General features: G+C 43.3%; 2 protein-coding genes across 3 annotated transcripts in view; both read left to right on the plus strand.

The window, feature by feature from the left end:
• Positions 1 to 4,742, plus strand: part of SLC22A5 (solute carrier family 22 member 5) — a 28,224-nt gene extending 23,482 nt beyond the window's left edge. Inside the window, exon 11 of one of the 2 annotated variants that reach the window (XM_028103656.2) lies at positions 3,977 to 4,742. The gene's annotated coding sequence lies outside the window, so the exon portion shown is untranslated. Of the gene's footprint in view, positions 1 to 119; positions 1,289 to 3,976 lie in introns of those variants that run through there. The other variant, XM_028103658.1, reaches the window with a different exon arrangement.
• Positions 4,743 to 11,872: 7,130 nt separating this feature from the next.
• Positions 11,873 to 19,953, plus strand: part of LOC114209408 (uncharacterized) — a 64,498-nt gene continuing 56,417 nt past the window's right edge. Inside the window, exons 1-2 of the mRNA XM_028103446.2 lie at positions 11,873 to 12,299; positions 12,353 to 12,606. Of these exons, the coding sequence (XP_027959247.2) occupies positions 11,873 to 12,299; positions 12,353 to 12,606 (681 nt within the window). The remainder of the gene's footprint in view (positions 12,300 to 12,352; positions 12,607 to 19,953) is intronic.

Raw genomic sequence — 19,953 nt, forward strand, 5'->3', positions numbered from 1 at the left:
AAGACTGTCCTGTCAGAAGCACTTGTGTAGACACTGAGTCCTTCAGCGGGGGTGGGGGGGTGGGGGTCTCTGCTGTTCATCATGTTGCCCCTTTGTCTGACTTGCTTCTGGCTGGACAGCCGGACTCGGGCCACCTGTACTCCTGGCACACAGCCTTCCCTCCAGACCAACAACGGGAGATACGCCCTGACGTACGGACTTGGTGGATGGTGGATGGGCGCTTCCTAAGAAGTTAACTGTTCACCAGGACCTGTGAGGCCTGGAAGAATAGGAGAGGCACCTGCTAAACTTACATGTTAATTTCAGACCTCCTGAGAAGACTGGAGGTCTCAGCTCCCTGCCTAACCTTCTCCCCGTTTCCCTCTCATGGTGCACTTTAGAGGAAAAGACAGAATCGCACAGGGAGTTTGATTTCTCACACTTTCTTAGTCACAGGGCACATTAACTGGGATTGTTGCTTCCCCAGGCAGGAGAGCACAGATCTGCGGAAACCTAAAGGTAATTACTGTGGAGGGAACCGAGCAGGTTCAGAACAAGGGCAAGTGCACTGATTTGTGAGCACTTAGACCACTCAGTGTGAATACTGGGTAGACTTGTTTACATCTGATCCAAGCACTGGGCTTGTTCAGGCCCATACAGATGCATCACCGAGTCTCCTCTTCTCGTTTTCTACCGTGGTGTAAATCCCATCGTCTAGCTACTGTGGTTTCTGATGTATGGCTTAAAGGAAGTCTGTCAGTGAGAAAGAGAGACAAGCAAACTCATCTCTTCTTTCAAAACTATAATGTAGAATTTATTGTGTTTTGTTTGTTTGTTGTTGTGTCTTTTTCTGCTTAAGTTATTTGCCCTTCAGAATAAATTTAGGAAGGGCTGGTTTCCAGCCTCCTGGTCTGTGTCTTTGTGTTTTTGTGTTTTTCAACCCAGGATCCCTCTGGCGAAGGTGTGCAGTTGCTGTTCGTGCAAGGCCTTATCAGCCTTAGCCACTAGCACCTTCTCTGAGTGCCAACAATGCCGTCATTGTCTGTGCTTCTTTTGTGATACCTAATCATGGGAAAAAATTACAGAGAAGAAAGTCAAATTGTGTTCACAGTCTTTCAGCGTTGCTCACTTCAGTCGTGTCACATTGGGAGATATTTTGTGTTCGGTGTAACTGTCTTTTATGATTATGTTACCATGGTACTCCTAAAGCATATGCCTCACCAGGATAAAAACCGTATTTTGTGAAAGCTCCTGAAGTGCCTTGGGAAATGAAGATGTTTTAATAAATAAAATGATTTTTTAAATAATAGCAACTGCCTACCACCTTTATTTCCACAATTTGGTGAGTCAGGCCACACCATCACCTGACTTTGGTCTATGTCAGCTTGGGCTAATTTTAGCCGTGATTGGTGCTTAGTGCCTAAGGCTCAGATTTAATCCCTGTGTACTAGAAACCTTCACTCTGTGAATCGACTATGGACAGAGCCAGCCTTCTTACACGAGTGTCTTAGCCTGGGTTCCCCCGAAAGCAGGGCCTCAGGCCAGCGCTTCCGTGCGGGTAGGTAGTATATTTGGGAACAGGGTTCCAGGGAGCAGGAATAAGGATGTGCGGAGGGACAAGGAGAGAGGGAGACCCAACCCAAGGATGCGCTATCAGTGCTATGGGCACTGCTCCAGCCAGCCAGAACCTCCGAGGAGCCTTAGGAAATGTATCTCAAAACTGATCTGCCTCATGGGTAAAAGGGGGAAGCATTTATATGTTGCCCCCCCCTTCCCCATCCATCAAAGGCAGCCCCACAGGAGTCCATTCTCCACTTTTCCAGGTTGCCCCTGTGTGAGTTCTGAGCCAGGTCTTCCCTCTGGGTAGAAAGCAGGAGGTGCTCTATCGCAGACCTGAGGCGAGGCACTGTCAGGTTGCACATCAGGGAACATGGTCAAAGCTTGTGTGAACTGGGTCACTGCAGCCGTGGCTGGAGTAAGTGGTGGGACTGGGAAGACTGTGGTTTGGACACAGTCCACAATAGATGTATATATGAAATGTGCCACAGGGCGATTTGAGCTAGAACGTACAGATGGACCCGGGTAAAAAGCTCCAGTGTTGGACAGGTAAGTCAAAAGGCCTGTTGCATAATATAACACGCAGCGTCAAACTCAGGTGGGAAGGAAGGAAGCTCATCTTCTGTAACCCTGTTGGCTTCTCCACTCTCCTCAAACCTGGTTCTGTGCCAGGTTCCTGATTAACTGCCTTCACGGTGACTCCAGAATATAAATTACCATCCTGCCTGCCCTTTCTCCTGTTGCACGAATGAACAGTTTGAGTTTTCTCTCTTATTCTCAGTGCTACTGATGCCAATCATTTGTGGCCTTCTGGGGGCCCAAATCATAATTACCTGAATGCTGAGAGCTCTTCTTTTGGCAAGGCAATAGCCCATGTCACTGCTTCTGGGGCTGAGCCAAGTACCTGAAAACCCATGCCCTCTGTCTGGACCTGCTGGGTCTGTTTCTATCAGAGCCATGGCTTTGGGAAGACTAGCCAAGTTATCCTGACCAGGGATCTCCTCTCAGGGCGAGAGGGGTGCATAACCTGTAGTCAGAGGGGTCACTTGTGCTCAGTTGATACCCATCAGAATTAGAAACCAGGCTACCCACAGAAATACAAAGGGCAAAGCAAATGAAATGAAGGAACAATTCAGATTTAAAAAATATTCAGTGTTCTGCCACAGATAGAGATGAAAGCAAGAGTATACCCTATGATCTTTTCCTTTTCCTGGCAACTAGTTCCTCTCTCCCTCAGAGTTCCCTGAACATTCTCATGAATTCCAGAAGGGCTGGTGTTTGCCAAAGAGAATTATTCTACTTAACACCTAGTTTAAGTGATGGTGAATGAGTTGGGCGGTGGGCCCTGTTTTCTGTCAAGTAGTAAGTCGCCCAACAAATCTTTCCCCTGGGTGTTTTATCATCTAATTGCTTTTCCTAAAGGGCTTTTAGGCTAACAGAGGCTGGACGCAGCACATTAGCAATACCTTATGTTGTGTGTGCCATTGCTATACAACTAACTTGGAAAAATACAGGCCTATCTTGTTTCATTGCACTTCAATTTGTTGTGCTTTTTACTAATTGAAGGTTCAAGATGTTAGTGGAGGAAGTCATGGAGGATGTGGTGCAAAGAGCAAGAGAACTAGAATTAGGCGTGGAACCCAAAGGTGTGACTCAATTGCTCCCAAATCGTGGTAGAACTTGAATGGATGAGGAGCTGCTTCCTGTGGATGAGTAGACAACGTGGTATCTCGAGACGGAAGCTACACCTGGTGGAGAGGCTGTGACAATTGTTGAAATGACAACAAAAGGATTTAGAATACAATTTAAACTTAGTTGATTAAGCAGCAGCAGGGTTTGAGAGGATTGACTCCAATTTCAAAAGAAGTTCTGTGGGTGAGATGATATCAAATAGCATCACATGCTACAGAGAGAGCGTATGGGAAGGAGGAGGCATTCAATGTGGCAGACTTCACTGTTGTCCTATTTTAAGAAATTGCCAGTCCCCCAGCCTACGGCAACCTCCCCACTGATCAACATCTGTCATCAACAGCAAAAAGATCGCCACTGGCTGAAAGCTCAAAGGATGTTTAGCATTTTTTAGTGACAGAGTATTTTTAAATTAGGGTGTATACGTTTGTTTTTTCACATATAATTCTATTGCACACTTAATAGACTATAGTGTAAACATAACTATTTTTTAAAGATTTTATTTATTTATTTGACAGAGAGAGATAAAGAGAGAGCACAAGCAGGGGGAGTGGCAGGTAGAGGGAGAAGCAGACTCCCTGCCGAGCAGGGAGCCCGATGTGGGGCTCGATCCCAGCCGATGACCTGAGCCAAAGGCAGATGCTTAACCAACTGAGGCACCCAGGTGCCCTTAAACATAAATTTTACATGCACCAAGAAACCAAAAAGTTCATTTGACTTGCTTTTTTTTGTGATATTTGCTTTATTGCAGGGGTCTGGACCGAACCTGCAGTATCTCCAATGTATGCCTATTCCCCTGTTCGCTCGTTTGATCCTTATACAAATCCTATGAGATCGATAAACGATGCCCAGGATGACAAAGTCAGAGGTTCCTCAGCAGAAGGCACATGTCTTCCTGGAGTCTCAGATGGACCCACCCTGGAAGGTCTCACCTTGGGAGGAAGGGGCTTAACTCAAGAACGGTTGTGCAAGAAGTTGCCAGAGACACTGGAACATCATCTTTCTGATGGGCCAGCCAGGGGGCAGCAGTCAGGCACCTGACGAGTTTTTACCTCAGAAGAAGTCTCACAGGAGAAACTCTTCTCATGACTGTGTAGAGGTGTGGGCATAGACGGTACACATCAAGGACACGGTGCTAAGTGCATGCAGGAGTATGAGTATTTCACAGAGCCAGGCTCCTGAGGAGATCTGAAATATTTAATTATCATGTAACCTTCGATCCGTTTTGAAAATTCCAAATGTCCTCATAGAACGACGCTCCCTTATACCAATCAAATGAGTATTAAAAACGTACAAACCTATAAAATGTTTTCACCAACATTAATCAAACAAGCAAGCAGCATGATGTAAAACATACACTTTAAAAATTGGTGAGGGGCGCCTGGGTGGCTCAGTTGTTAAGCATCTGCCTTCAGCTCAGGTCATCTGGGATCAAGTCCCGCATCAGGCTTCTTGCTCGGCAGGGAGTCTGTTTCTCCCTCTACCTGCCGCTCACCCTGCTTGTGCTCATGCTCTCTCTCTCTTTCTCTCTCTCTCTCTCCCTCTTTCTCTCTGTCAAATAAATAAAATCTTGAAAAAATTAAAAATAAAAATTGGTGAAAGAGAAGATTCTAACACTGTATTTAGAACATTCTATGTACATTCGAGCAATGTAATACAACCTAATAACCCCTAAACTCCTTAGCCATAATAAAAAGTCATCAACATCTGGAACAATCTCCCCAATACTCCCAAATCTGGGTGACAGCAGACTAGATGAAGGTCTCTATTTACTTCCCTCTTCAAAGATTTTTGGAAACTACTATAGAAAATAAATACATGAAATGGAGAAAATGGACAATGGGGCTAATCACTGAAAGAAGCGAGATCTGTCCTATAAGAAATGTTCGAGAGAGTCCTTCAGGAGTCCTTTCAGTCCTGAAATGAAAGGATACTAGACAGCAACCCAACTCCACATAAAGGAATAAAGCACATGGATAAAGGGAACAACCTAAATAAATATAAAAGAGAATTAATGAAAGTGAGGAAATTTCTGCCAACTTTACAGAAATAATAAGGATCATAAGAGAACACTATAAACAATTGTGTGCCGACAAATTAGACAACCTAGAAGAACTAGACAAACTCCTAGAAACACAATTACCAAAACTGACTCAGGAAGAAACAGAAAGTCAGAACAGACTTAAGTAGAGAGATTGAATTAATAATCAAAAACCTCCCAAAAAAGAAAAGCCCAGAACCAGATGAGTACACTGGTGAATTCTACCAAACATTTAAAGAAGAATTAATACCAGTCCGTCTAAATTCTTTACGGAAATAAAAGAGGAGGAAACACTTCCTGACTCATTCTGTGAGGCCAGCATTACCCTGAGACCAAATCCAGACAAAGACATCAAAAGGGAACCATAGATCAATATCCCTTATGAACATAGATGTGAAATATTCCATAAAATACTAGCAACCCAAATCCAGCAGCATACTAAGAGGATTATATGTTGTGACCTAGCAGGATTTATCCCAGGAACACAAATGTAGTTCAGTTTGAAAATATTAATAATGTAATACAACACATGAATGAGTTTAAATAAAGATTCTATCAATTGATGCAGAAAATCATTTGATAATATTCAACACACTCTCATGATAAAAAACATTGAGTGAACTAGAAATAGAAGGGAACTTCCTCAACATGATAAATGACATCTATGAAAACACCACAGCTAACATTATAATCAATGTTGAAACTGAAACTCACTCCCTAAGATCAGTAACAAGACAAGGAGACCACTTGCCACTTCTGGGACTATGCTGGAAGTTCTGGCCATAGCAATTAGGCAAGAAAAAGAAATAAAAGGTATCCAAGTTGAGAATTAAGAAGTAAAGCTACAGTAATCAAAACAGTACAGTACTGGCAGAATGACAGATAAAAAGATCAATGAAAGAGAATAGAGTCCAGAAGTAAACGTTCACAGATATGGTCAAAGAAGGTGATTTTCAAAAATGGTGCCAAGACCATTCAAGGGGAAACGACAGTCTTTTCATCAAATGAGGCTTGGAAAACTGGATGTCCACATGCAAAATAATGAAGTTGGACCCTTATACCATATGCAAAAATTAACTCAAAATAGATAAAAAACTAAACATAAGAGCTAAAATCCTAATACTTTTTAGAAGAAAACAGAAGGGAGAAAGTTTCATTGGATTTAGCAGTCATTTCTTGGATATGACACCAAAAGCACAAGCAAAAAAAGAAAAAAAATGGACTTCATCAAAATTTAAAACTTTTATTATATGTCAATTATATCTCAATAAAGCTGGGGGAAAATGAAAAACTTTTGTGCATCAAAGGACACTATTGAGAGTGAAGAGGTAACCCAGAGAATGGGAGAAATCATATATCTACTAAGGTGTTAATATCCAAAATATATAAAGAATTCCTACAGCCCAACAATGTAAAAAAAAAAACGGGCAAAGGACTTAAGTAGACTCTCTAGTAGCTCTATAACTTTAGGCAAGTCACTTAATCTTTCTGAGACTCAGTTTCCTCATCTATAAAATAAATCACATATCTCACTGGGGTATTAAAGATTTTATTTTTTAAGTAATCTCTACACCCAGAGTGGAGCTCAAACACACAACCCCAAGATCAAGAGTCACACACTCCACTGACTGAGCCAGCCAGGCACCCTTCAATGGGGTTTTAAAAGGATTAAGTTAGCATGTAAAGTCCTTAACAGTACTAAATTCGTGTTGACAATAATATTGCTATCCCTCCGGACCTCCCTAGGGCAATTATTAACTCTACAAATAATTACTCCTTATTATGTTCTGTTTGGTTCCAACAGGGAAATTATAGCTACCTTTGGGAGAAATCTTTTTACTCATTCATCCCTTAATGAAAGCCAGAGCCCTCAGGAAAACGTCCTTCATGATGCCCACACATGCTCCTTTCTCTTTTTAGTCCAAGCAGGCTAATGGGATCTAGACTTCTTGTAAACTCACCTACTGTCAGCCTCCACACTTCACAGGGAGATGGGTATGGGCTGTCTGGGGTCTGCAACTAGTGAAAGAAATGTTGTTTGACTTATGAGAGAGGTCAGTATTCAAATAGTCGTCAGGATATGTGTCCAAGCCTGATTTAGGAGGATGAACCACTGCTGGACTTGAACATATCTGCCCTCTCAGGGGTGATTCACCTGGACAGGCTCCTGGGGACTGCAATCTTCATGACAGGGCCATCCTCTGCCAGCCTCTCAAAGGACACCTTGCTCAGGTAGACACACATCAAAGCAAGAGTGCCTTTTAGAGTACTAGCTTCTTTCCACCACAGAAAGACAGATTTCCATCTGTGTTGCCAGATATGTAAGTCTTTTCCTTTAGGAACGCTTATGAGAGACTACTCCTTTTCACAGGAAACCAAGGCCACCCAAAGCAAAATTACTTTTCTTTGTTCAAGAACAATTGCTCACTCATTTTCTATTTGTTTACTTTTTCTTCCTCCTTAAGAAAGTTAAAGGATATTTTTGCTATTGGTAGGTTGTGTTTTTCTAGAGGCAAAGAGTTTTAGTTTTGAGTTCTAAACTGAGGTTTGGAGATTGTCCATGGAACAAACACTTTACAAAGAAGACCAGGCCCTAGCTCACACAGAGGACATAGTTGATAGTTTAGCAGTAAAGCACAAACACATCTTACGAGCGGGAAAGTGGACATGAGATTCCCTGCCCACCTGACGCCTCACCCAAAATGTGTAGAATCAAAGCCCTGCAAAGTGTGATCCTCTCCCAAAATTCTCCAGCTCACTGAAGGGCAGTACTGTGTCAGTTCGGGTCCTCTTTGAGCACATGCCAAGACGGAATTCAACATGCAAGAGCTTCTTGAGGAAAATGCTCATGAAGGGTAAAGGGGAGAAGGAGCTAGAATAGGCAGAGAGAGACTCAGATCATAATGCATGTCTGTCCCCTCTGGAAAGGGAGAGGGAAGGGAAGAGAACTGGGCAGGAAGAGCTTCAGACTGCAGATTAGTTCTGAGAAATTGTTGACCACACTGATGGGAAGCTCCACAGTACTGATTGCCTATTAGACGAGTCCCAGCTGAGGCAGAAATAGCCTGGCTCTGGTACCCCCACCGAGTTCATTCATTGTCTGGGAGCAGCCAGAGAGTGCACAGCCTTGTCCGTATGCTGCAGCAAATCGAAAGGGGCAGCAGCTGGTGGCTCTCAGCTCTGTTCTCTGTAGAAGATTCTCTTGAAGAGTGATCTGAGTTGCTATACGTCTGCCACAATCGTTCATCCAATTATGCAATCTGGGAGTCATGCCTGATATCTTCTTTTCCCTTATCTTTAAGACCCAGTCTACTGGCAAGATCCTAACCATTTCACCTCCTAAATATCTCTCACATCTGTCTGTTTTTCTTATCTCCTCCACCACTACCACCATCATCTTTCTCCTAACTGATGACCATCTTTCCATCTATTCACCACACAACATGTAGGAGCAGCTTTTTTATCTTTAAAAAAAATTTTTTTTAAAGATTTTGTTTTTAAGTTATTTCTACACCTGATGTGGGTCTCAAACTTATCACTCTGAGATCAAGAGTCACAGGCTCTACTGACTGAGCCAGCCAGGTGCCCCAGAGCCATCTTTTTTAAAACACAAGTCAGATCTGCTTAAACAACATCAGAGCTCATAGGATAAGGATCTAAGTCCTTACCACGACCTTCAAGGCTCTGCCTGTTGTGACCTTTGCCTTATTCTCCAGCCTTCTGTGGACTTGGGTTGTCCTTACTCTCTCTGCTCCATTGACCCTCTGAGCATCAGGTAGATAATGGTTCAAATCTAGCCCCCTTCCAGTTCCCCCCAAATGCTCCAAGTTCTTTGCTGCCTCAGGACCCTTGCACATATTGTTCCCTCTACCAATTATCTCTTCTCTAATCCCAAGCCCTTCTACCCAGTTAACTAACCCTCATTCCTTAGCTACCAATTCAAATATCATTTCTTCAGGGAAGGCTTCTCTGACCCTCACACAATTTTGAATCGTTTGTAATTTCATCTTATAGTGAATTAAATGCACTCTGTAGCATTTAGGATGATATTCTGTATTTGACTAATTATCTGATTGACTACCTTACTATACAATGTGTTTCCTGATGGTAGAGACTATGTCCATTTTTGCTCATTACTGCATCTCAAGCATTAGCAGAGTGGCTGCATTTTGTAGTTGCAACAAAATATTTGTTGAATAAAGGAAGTATCTGAAAGGGGTATTTGATATATTTTTTTCCTTTTTATTTGAGTCACACTCCAAGTGTTTTCTTTTCTAACCAGTGAATTGTAGTTCTATTTATATTGTTCTCCAGCAGCATGATCTACCGCCCGCCCCCCACCCGTCTACTCCCACCCTTCGCCCATGGTAAAATCTGTGAGCTCTGGCCTTGGACTTGGGATTTTTTGAGCCTTCCTTGACAAGCACAAGATTTTATTCTAGAGTTAGAAGGTCAGGGAGGTAGGAAGGAAAAGAAAGTGAGTTGCCTCCAAAGAGTTGGGATACAAAGTTGATCTTTGAAAGTTAAATTAGAAATCAAACCAATCAGAGCAAAGATATACAACATGCCTCCTTAAAGAGCAATAAGGACCCCAGGACCTACAAGGCCCAATGGTACTGTTACTCAGTAAGTTCTGGCTCTATCTAAAAAAGAAATCTGTTCATCTGAGGAGGGACAGCCCTGGTACATTAATAAGGAGAACCTAGGTAACAGAGAGTGTCCACCAGCCACCAGCCCCAGGAGAAGGGTTGGCCAGGACAGCAGTAATGAGTGCCCAATCCTCCCAGCAACTTGTTTGACCTCTGGTGTGGAGGAAGATGCACCAAGCTTCCCAAGGCTGATATCGGTAAACATTTAAGTCCGATAAATCACTCTTCTGATTCTGGCTTGGAGCTCGTCAAGCCACCTTCTGACAATTAGGTTCCAAATTGTACAGTTTTAAGAAGTGAGTGCACTCACGAGCCAACCTCAAGAGTCTCATGTTCCTGACCGTTTTGCTTCTAACAGTAATGGTTAAGCTCCAGGTTTGGGTATCAGACAGCCTTCATTTGAACCCTGACTCTACCATTTACATACTGAACATACTAACCTTGGGAATTCCCTTTATCTTTTTTTACCCCAACTGAAAAAAAGATCACAACATACCGCATGATAACAGGGAGAATTAAAGGAAGCAATGCATGTAACGTACTTAGCATAGAGTTTAGCAAATAGTGAATGAAATCAGTAAGTTCGCCTTCTGATTTTATACAATGTGGATTTTTAATCAACACTGGAACATTGAAAAGATGGAATTTCGGGTCCCATGGGTCAAAGACCAAATCTGGACTATGGGAAATCACCAAGATGATAGACTACAGGCTAGCCTTTTACCTCCTGGCACCTCTCGGGTTACACGGGTTAACGTCTATAAAAGGTAACCAAGACGTGGCTTTAAAATCTTGCATCTCTACCTCTCTTTTCCTAACTCTCATCTCCCACACATACTTTTTATGCAGAAACAGATTTTCAAATTTACCTCTACTTTGCTCTCATGGAATTAAGAATGATTGTCCTATCACAAGGAAGAGCTAGCTCCAAGGCTTCCCTTGATAATTTTTTTGTTTTGTTTTGTTTTGTTTTTCCTTCATGCTGCAGACCAAAAGCGTCATCTCCCGGAGGGGGAGACATGGGCCCTGGTCACCATTTGGCCTGCCCCACTTCCGCAGGTGCTCTGAGGGAACACTACAATTACACTTAGCCACAACACCAGTCACAGATCAAGGCTTCCATCACGCAGGGAACGTGTCTGAATTTCAAACAGGCAAACCAAAGTGACACTGCCAGATTAGACAGTTACTTTTGTTTTTCTGTTCCAGTTATCAGACTGTTCTATGACAAAAGTGAACAAACACACACATGGCAAATTGGTTTGGAGTATGGAGTCTTATCGGTGTTTTCCAAGTAGAAATGCTTCCTTACAGAAGTATTTTCAGATCTCAGTGACTGATGCTGGGCAGAGCTGTGGGGTGTTTCCTGAAACTTCAGGTGTAGCAGCGCTCTAATTAACAGAACTGGTCCAGTGGCGTCATCACAGGGGCTAATCGTCAGGTGAGGTGTGAGGGGCCTTCCAAAAAGACTGCAGTGCCTCCTCGGTCCTTCTAAATCAAGAGAACACAGCCTAAACTTTGAAAACTATCTTATTATCATGGGGATCTCCAATTTTATCAACTGACATTAGAGAATGTCTGTCAGGCATCCAGAAAAACAATGACTTGGTTGCTGCCCTCAAAGAACGCACCTAGAGCTTAACAGAAAATGCCAAGTATTTTCTCCCTCATATCGTTTCATTTAATTCCTACAACCTTGAGGTAGGTATGGTTACCATCCTCGTCCTACCAGCAAAGAAACTAAGGCTAAGGGATTCCGCCCCAAATCACACAGCCACTAAGTGACAGGCCCGGGCTCACTAAATCCTCGGGTATTGATGGGCATCAATTAGAGCAGGGAGTCCAAATCCTAAGCTTGCTGTTCACTCTTTCTTATCAAATGACAAGTCCCCCATTTCATTGATACCACTGACTTTTTGATTTCTCCGCGGACCCAGTTTGAAGAGCCTGGTACCTCATGGTCGCGACCAGGCTGTTGGAAGCCACGGGGCCGCCAGCTCGGCAGAGGGTCCAGGGCACATGCCTGGGCCTGGGGGACCGGCCGACCCCTGGGGATCTGCGAACGAAACCTGCCCCAGCTGGCTCAGCGCCCCAACCCGGGACCCCTCAGAGGCTCGTTCCGGGCCGCCCAGGCCAGACCAGTCTCCTGAGGCCAGCAACCCACGAAGCGCTGCCGGCACGTCCGCCGTCAGCCCCGAGGCCTGAGCAGGCGCTGACTAAGGGGCTGGCGGAGGAAGCGGCCCCCACGGGCCGAGGCGCGCTGCGGGGCCGAACGAGGGCGCGCTGCGGGGCCGGAACGAGGGCGCGCTGCGGGGCCTCTCCCCTTGCGGCGGGGGCTGCCCGCCCTCCTGCCCGGCACCGGCCCGGGGCCCCGCGCCGCGGAGGTGTGTGCACCGGGCTCGCTGGCGGCCCCTCGAGTGCACGGGGCTCCGGCCAGCCGCCCGCGTGCAGGCCCGAGGCCCGAGCCCCCGCCTCTGGCTGCCAGCCCGCGCTCCGCATTCACCGCGCTCGGCCCGGGCCCGCCTCTCGGCCGTTTTCGCTTTCGCTTTCCTGCCGCCCTCGTTGAGGAAAATGAAAGTGACCGTGGCCGTGGCCCGGGCCCGCGCAGCAGCCGTCGAAGAGAGGGGCGAGGAGAGCGGCGGCGGTCGGCGTGGAGCCTGCGAGCTGGGGCCGCCGCCCGCACCAGAGGAGGTAAGCGCGGCCCCTCGACGGCCGCCTCGCGAGCTCCGCCTTGCGGACCGGGCGGGCGGGACGCCAGGAGGCCCCGTGACGCGGAGCCGGCCGGGCTGGGGGCTCCTGCTGCGGGACTGGGGGGGGGAGGGGCGCTGGGACCCGGCACCGCGGGGGCCTGCACGGCCCGGCTGAAGAGCCGGGGGAGCTCAGACTAGCGCGCCAAGGGCCTGGCAGCCTGGGGCCGAGGTCGCGCGGCGGCAAGGCCGGTCGTGCACCGGTCCCATCCCACGTTTCCTTTTGGTACGACACCACCGGTCCCCCACCCCCGACCGGCTTTCAGTCAAAATCAAAGTGGGAGAACGTATGGAAAATGCTGAGCAGAGTGCCTCCCCTGAGCTCGGCTGGGAGGAACTCATCATTTGCCCCTGCTTACCTTTTAGACTCCTCTTCTTCCCCATTTTGGCTCCACGCCTCGTGTAGTTTGCCTTCCTACGTTTTACAGATAGGGTACACTTGGGCGACCCTGGGGTGCCTTCCAAGCGTTCCCTGAACTGGCAAGCTTGCAGCCCGCCTCTCTTGGCCACAGGCATGGACATGAGCTAGTCCAGGATGTCGCCCCCTCCCCGAGGCCCTGCCCATGAGAAGACAGGGGCTTACTCCGTAGAGACTCCAACCCCCCGGGGCTGGCGAAAACCATCAGGAATGGGTGCGCTCGGGGGACCGCGTCCTTCCCAGACCAGGAAACTTCCAGTCGGCTGCATCTGCCCGCAGAAGGGTGAAACATAAGTGCTCTGGTCTTGGCCGTTGGTCACATATACATTAATTCGATCGTGGTATCGAGAATTGGGCTCCCCTCGGCTGTGGAGCCAACCCCTGGCAAGGAAAAAAAAATCTCCATCTCTCTCTCTTTTATATCTATAGCTACACACACACAAGTTACCCGCATGGCCAGTGGCGTGGGGTGAGCATACAGGGTAGAAGGCACTAAGTGTTGGAAGTAAAGGGACTAATCTGCAGGCACTTGACTTCCATTTGAGTGATGACACTCTTTGTAGCCAATACCAAGAACCCCCTTTTAATCAACTTTTGTCTCAATAAAAATGAATTCAGCCTAATCACACGGATCTGATCGTGCGGCCCATTACTGAAACAAAACTCCATTGATCTTAACTTTGGAAAATTGCCATCTGAATTTGACAAACGATGACGTAAGATCCTATTTTTTAAAACACGGAGTCCCTCCTCTGCCCTGCTTCCAGGGCTGTGTTGAGTATTCATTGCTTTTAGAAAATACTGCCTTTACCATGAGCCAGAAAAATCAGAGTCTTTGATTCAATGAGCTCTTCCTTCTCCGCTGAATTCCCTAATGTCCTCTTCGCTCTTCCTCCTCTTAACTAAATTTGAACCGTAGTGGATGGTTCTCTCCTCTTGCTCTCCTAGCTTCAGTCTGCAGGGCGAAGAAGAGGTGGCATAGTGGAGACACCCTGCCCTGCATTTCTACCACCCTGTGTTCTTGCTTCCATGTTCCAGAAAACGTAAGACCAAGCAAGCCCCTGCCTTTCCCCCCTACCTTCTTGGCTCCATAGCTTTATGATTCATTGACTTAGCCGCCAGCATGTGATGGACTTTCTTATATTTTTCACTAAAAAGTAATGCATGGGACTTTGTGTGTTTTCCTTAGTATCTGAGGTCTACCAAATTTAATTGCTCACACACTTTAGTTCATGGCACACTAATCCTTGCTCCATCTAGAGTCTCTCATGTTATTTCATGTTGTTATTTCCTCCCTTTATACTCCAGTTCTCGGTCAGCACCCTCCTCCCCGTGCACACACGAACACGCCTCCATGCTGTTGTATTTGTTCTTCCGAACTCCCTTTCCTTTTATCTTCTTAGAGCATGTGTATCTTTGAAACCTATGTCATGTTTTGCTTTTGATGCACTTATCTAAATAAATACTTTCAGGCTAAGGGCGCCTGGGTGGCTCAGTCGGTTAAGGTTAGATGTCCGCCTTTCGCTTAGGTCATGATCTCAGGGTGCTTGGTTGGGGCCCCGCATCAGTCTCCATGCTCCACGGGGAGCCTGTTTCTCCCTCTCCCTCTGCCTGCCACTCCCCCTGCTCCTGCTCTCTCTCTCTCACAAATAAACAAAAAAAATAGCAGCGCCTGAGTAGCTCAGTCAGTTGAGCATCTGCCTTTGGCTCAGGTCATGATCTCAGGGTCCTGGGAGTCAAGCCCTGCTCAGCAGGGAGTCTGCTTCCCTCTCTCCCTCTGCCCCTAATCCCGCTCATGCTCTCTCACGCTCTCTCTCTCGAATAAATAAACAAAATTTTCAAAAAAAGAAAAAACTTTCATGCTATAAATCTCTTACTATTTCTTTTCCTCCCTACATTATGTTTTTGAGTCAAACCATATTGCTATATGTGAGTCTGATTTATTACTCCTGGCTGTTTCATAGTTTTGTATGGAAAGTATACACCACAAGTACTTAACCAGCCTCCTGGGAATAGACATGAGGTGGCCTGTGACTCCTTGCTTGCACAAACAGTGCTGCACCAAACATCCTTCTGGGTGTCTCCCTGTGTCTTGTGCAAGAATTTTTTTTGAGATAGGTATGAGATTACTGGTTCTAGGATACTTGCGGGATGTCTTTTACTAAAAACTGCTACTTTGTGCTGCAGAATGACTTCTTCAGTTTCCTCCCACTAGGCGTGCATCAAGGGTCCCTTTTCCAACATCTACTGGAACTTACTGTTAGCTTATTTATGAATTTCGGTCCAAACTGGTAGGTTAAAGCAGTACTCCATTTCTGTTTTAATTGAGCATCTCATCATATTGTTTTGCCATTGGTGAACTGCTCACCCATCTATCCATCTAATCTGCCCCTCTTTTCTTTCAGATTTCTGATATTTTTCTATATGTGGTTTGCATTTTGTTCCTTATTGGCAACCTTACATGTTAAAATGTTAGTTCTGTGTCAGATGTGAATGTTTTAAGTCTTCCCCTAATCTTGTCACCTGTCTGTTAACCTCATTTATGGTCTCCTTTTTATTATTACTAATAACTTTATTATTAAAGTAAGTAAATATAACTAAATTAAATAAATATAACTAAAGTAAATAAAAATAACTAAATTTATATACCATAAAATTCACCCATTTAAATTATACAATTCAGTGGTTTGTAGTCTATTTCCGGAGTGTGCAACTATCGCCATAATCTAATTTTAGAATATTTTTATTACTCCATTAGCAGTCACTCTCCACTTTTCCCTCAATATGCCCCTCCCCTGCCCTGGGCAAATACTAATCTACTTCCTGTCTCTGCATTTGCCTGCTTCTGGACATCTCATACAAATGGGATGATACAGTATGTGTTTGTTGTGCCTGGTTTCTTTCACTTAGCATAGTGTTTTGTAGGTTTATCCACATTACAGCATATATCAGTAGTTTGTTCCTTGTTAATGCCCGATAATATTCTATCACGTGGGTATACCACATTTTGTTTATCCATTCGTCAGTTGATGCACGTTTAGGTTGTTTCTACTTTTCGGCCATTATGAATAATGCTTCTGTGTACATTCATGTACAACTTCTGAGTGAACATATATTTTCATTTCTCTGGGATATATACCTAGAAGTGGAATGACTGGATCATATAGTATCTCGATGTTTAAACTTTTGAGGAACTCCCAAACTGTTTTCCAAAGCAGCTGCGACATTTTCCAGTCTTACCAGCCGTGCATGATGGTTTCATTTTCTTCCTGTCCTCACCGTGGCGTGTTGCCAGTCATTTGGGTTAGAGCCATCCCACCCTAGCAGGTACAAAGTTGTAGCACATGGTGGTTTTGATTCGCACGTCCCTGATGGTTAATGATGTTGAACATATTTTCATGTGCTTATTAGCCATTTGTGTATCTTCTCTAGAGAAATATCTATCCAGAACTATTTTTTTAAATTGTTGTCTTTTATTATTGAATTGTAATGGTTCTTTATATATATTTATATATATAAATTTATGTATATATTTAGATGTCCTTTTATTAGATATATGAGTTGCAAATAGTTTCCCCTTCTCTGTGACTTGTATTTTCACTTTCTTAATGGTGTTCTTTGAGGCAAAAATTTTTTCAATTTTGTTGACGTCCAACTGGTCAATCTTCTGTCTTACCTCTTGTGTTTTTGGTGTCATATCTAACAAATCCTTGCCTAACTCAGGGTTATGGAGAGTCACTCTTATGTTTTCATCTAAGAGATTTGTAGCTTACATTAGGTCTATGGTCTACTTTTTTTTTAAACATAAATCTTTAAATTTTCTGTAGTCATATCCATCATTTTTCTCCTTTTAGCTTATGCTATTTGCATCTTATTTAAGAAATCCTCACCTACCTGAAGATCATAATTTTTTTCTATATTTTCTCCTACTAACTTTATCTTTTCTTCTTCTCCCTTTACATCTTTAATCCAACTGGATTTTGTTTTTATTATGGCTTTGTAATATGTCTTAATATCTACCTTTTTTTTCAAACCTGTTCTTATCTTTTCATGGATTTGTTCTTCGATAAACATTTTTAAATCTGTCTGTAAAGTTCACAGAAGTCTTCGTGAAGTTTTGATTGGAAATTAATTAAAATCATAGGTTGATCTGGGAGGAATTGATACCTTTTAATGTCAAATCATCTCACCCCTGAATATGGTCTGTTCTCTCCATTCACTCATGTTTTCACTCAGATGTACTTTAATAGAGTTTTTCAGATTTTCTTTTTTTAAAGATTTTATTTATTTATTTGAGAGAGAGAGAACGAGAGATAGAGAGCATGAGAGGGAAGAGGGTCAGAGGGAGAAGCAGACTCCCTGCTGAGCAGGGAGCCCGATGTGGGACTCGATCCCGGGACTCCAGGATCACGACCTGAGCCGAAGGCAGTCGCTTAACCAACTGAGCCACCCAGGCGCCCCGAGTTTTTCAGATTTTCTCCACAAGTGTCTTGCATTTTTTATTAAGATAATTCCTAGCTTCAATAATATTACTAATATGTGGTTTCTTATTTTGTCACATTGTTGCTGGTTAGACTGTTACATATCTCCTCTCTCTCGCTGATTGGTTACTGTTGGGAGGAGAAATGCAATCAGTTGTTTTTAGGTTGGTTTCATTTCTAACTACCTTTTTGAACTCCTATTAATTCTAATGGTTTTTCTGTGGATTTTTCTGAGAGTTCTATGTGAAATAATTGTACCAGTTGCAAACACTGACATTTGTCTCTTTCCTTCTAATTTTATACTTTGTTTTACTTTTTATTATTTCTAGTAGTGGCTACTTTTTCTATAATTCTGTTACATGGTGGTGGGAATAGCTGCATCCTTGTCTTGTTCCATTCCTTAAAGAGAATATAGTGTTCTGTTAAGTATGATGTTAGCTATAGGTTTGTAGATGATAGTCTTTGTTAAGGAAAGGAAGGCCTTTTCCTTAGGATCTTAGGTACCAAGGAAGATAGATAAAATCCATGCATTACTTCCTAATGAAAAAAATTTGTAAGAAAGTGTATCACATGTGGTGGCTAAACCAATTAATAATCAAGCTGTGAAGAAAAGACAGTGGTGGGGAAGACAGGGGCTTGGTCTCTTAATCCTGCTTCTTTAAGACCTAGGTTTTGTGTTTTTTATTTTTGTTTCTGTTTTTAAGACGAATTAGTATTGAACTTTGTCAAATGCTCTCTCTGTACCTGCTGTTTCCCCCATCCCAATTTGCCTTGTATTATTAGGGTGTATAATCTTAGCTGTTGTAACATCCCAACATTTCAGTGGCTTACACAAGGAATGCTACGTATTTATCACTCTTGACACAGTCCAGGGATGTTGGTGAGATAGCACTTACTTAGTTGTTCAGGAACCCAGGCTCTTTCTCACCAGTTGCTTCCCCATCTCCTTGGACCTAGGTCCTTCATCGGATTCTCCATGATGGCCAGAGATGACACAGATCACTGCTCCTCAGATTCCATAGATAGGGACTAGTCACATTATCCCACCTATTGTAAGGTGGCTGGAAGTTTTGTGGTTTTCTTTTTTTTTTTAATTTTATTTATTTATTTGAGAGAGAGAGTGAGTGAGAGAGAGAACATGAGTGGGGGGAGGAGCAGAGGGAGAGGGAGAAGCAGACTCCTCACTGAGCAGGGAGCCTGATGTGGGGCTCAGTCCCGAGACTCCGGGATCATGACCTGAGCTGAAGGCAGGCAGACACATGACCGACTGAGCCACCCAGGTGCCCATGGTGGCTGGGAAGTTTAATGGCATTCCCAGGAGGAAAAAGAGAACAGAGAGATGGTGGGCAGTAGTAACTTCTTCCATAATCCATTAATGTAGTGAATTACCTTGAGAGGTCTGCTGACTTTGAATCATTATTTATTACTTTATCATGACATAGTCTTAATACTTTTTTGGATTTGATTAGATAATATTTTATTTAGGTGTTTGGCATCCATATTTAGAAGTTAAACTGGCCTGTATTTTTCTTTTTTTAGACAGTCCATATTCCAAATTTCAAAATTATTGTAACTTTAGGTTGGGCAATGTTTCCTCTTTTTTTATTTTCTAAAGTAACACATTTAAGTAAAGATTGTCTGTTCCTTGGAAGTTAGTAGAATGCTCTTGTAAAACCTTCTGGAACTGAGACTTTATGGGGAAGAAGTGTCTTAAATTACTTTAAATGGCTGTTCACGTTTGCTATCATTTTTGTGCCAATTTTGGCAATTTTTCTAGAAATTTATTGATTTCTTATGTGTTTTCAAAATGTATTGTCATATGGTTATTTATAGTTATATAGTTATTTATAGTTATATAGAATAATATCATATTATTCTTTTATAAGTTTTTAAATGTTGGCTATATTTGTCATTTCCTCTTTTTCTTCTTTAGTCTTTTCTTTCCATCTTCTGTCAGTCATTCTTGTTCAGTCTCCCTGTGTTCAAAGAAATAACTCGATCATCATGAGCACTGAGTAATGAATGATGTATACAATTATTGAATCACTATATTGTATACCTGAAACTAATATAATGGTGTATATTAACTATACTGGAATTAAAATAAAAAACTTAAAATGAAATTAAAAAAACTTAATTTTAAAATAAATTAAAATTAAAATTAAAAAAATTCAAAGAAATACTTTGGGTTTTGTTAATCACCTTTGTTTTTAGTCCTCTATGTCTTCTGTTTCAGTGATTCTGCCCTTATACTTATTATTTCATTTCTTCTTGTTTCTTTGGTTACACACTATTTGTAAAAGTTTCAAACAATGTAGACACTTGTAAAGTGAGATAGGAAAGCCCACTCCTGTCTCTTATAATCTCACTCTTTATAGGCAACCACCATTAC

This window comes from Eumetopias jubatus, unplaced genomic scaffold (assembly GCF_037043125.1).
Source record: "Eumetopias jubatus isolate StellerSeaLion01/CBP00866 unplaced genomic scaffold, mEumJub1_p1.0 scaffold_5, whole genome shotgun sequence".
Lineage (NCBI taxonomy): Eukaryota > Metazoa > Chordata > Mammalia > Carnivora > Otariidae > Eumetopias > Eumetopias jubatus.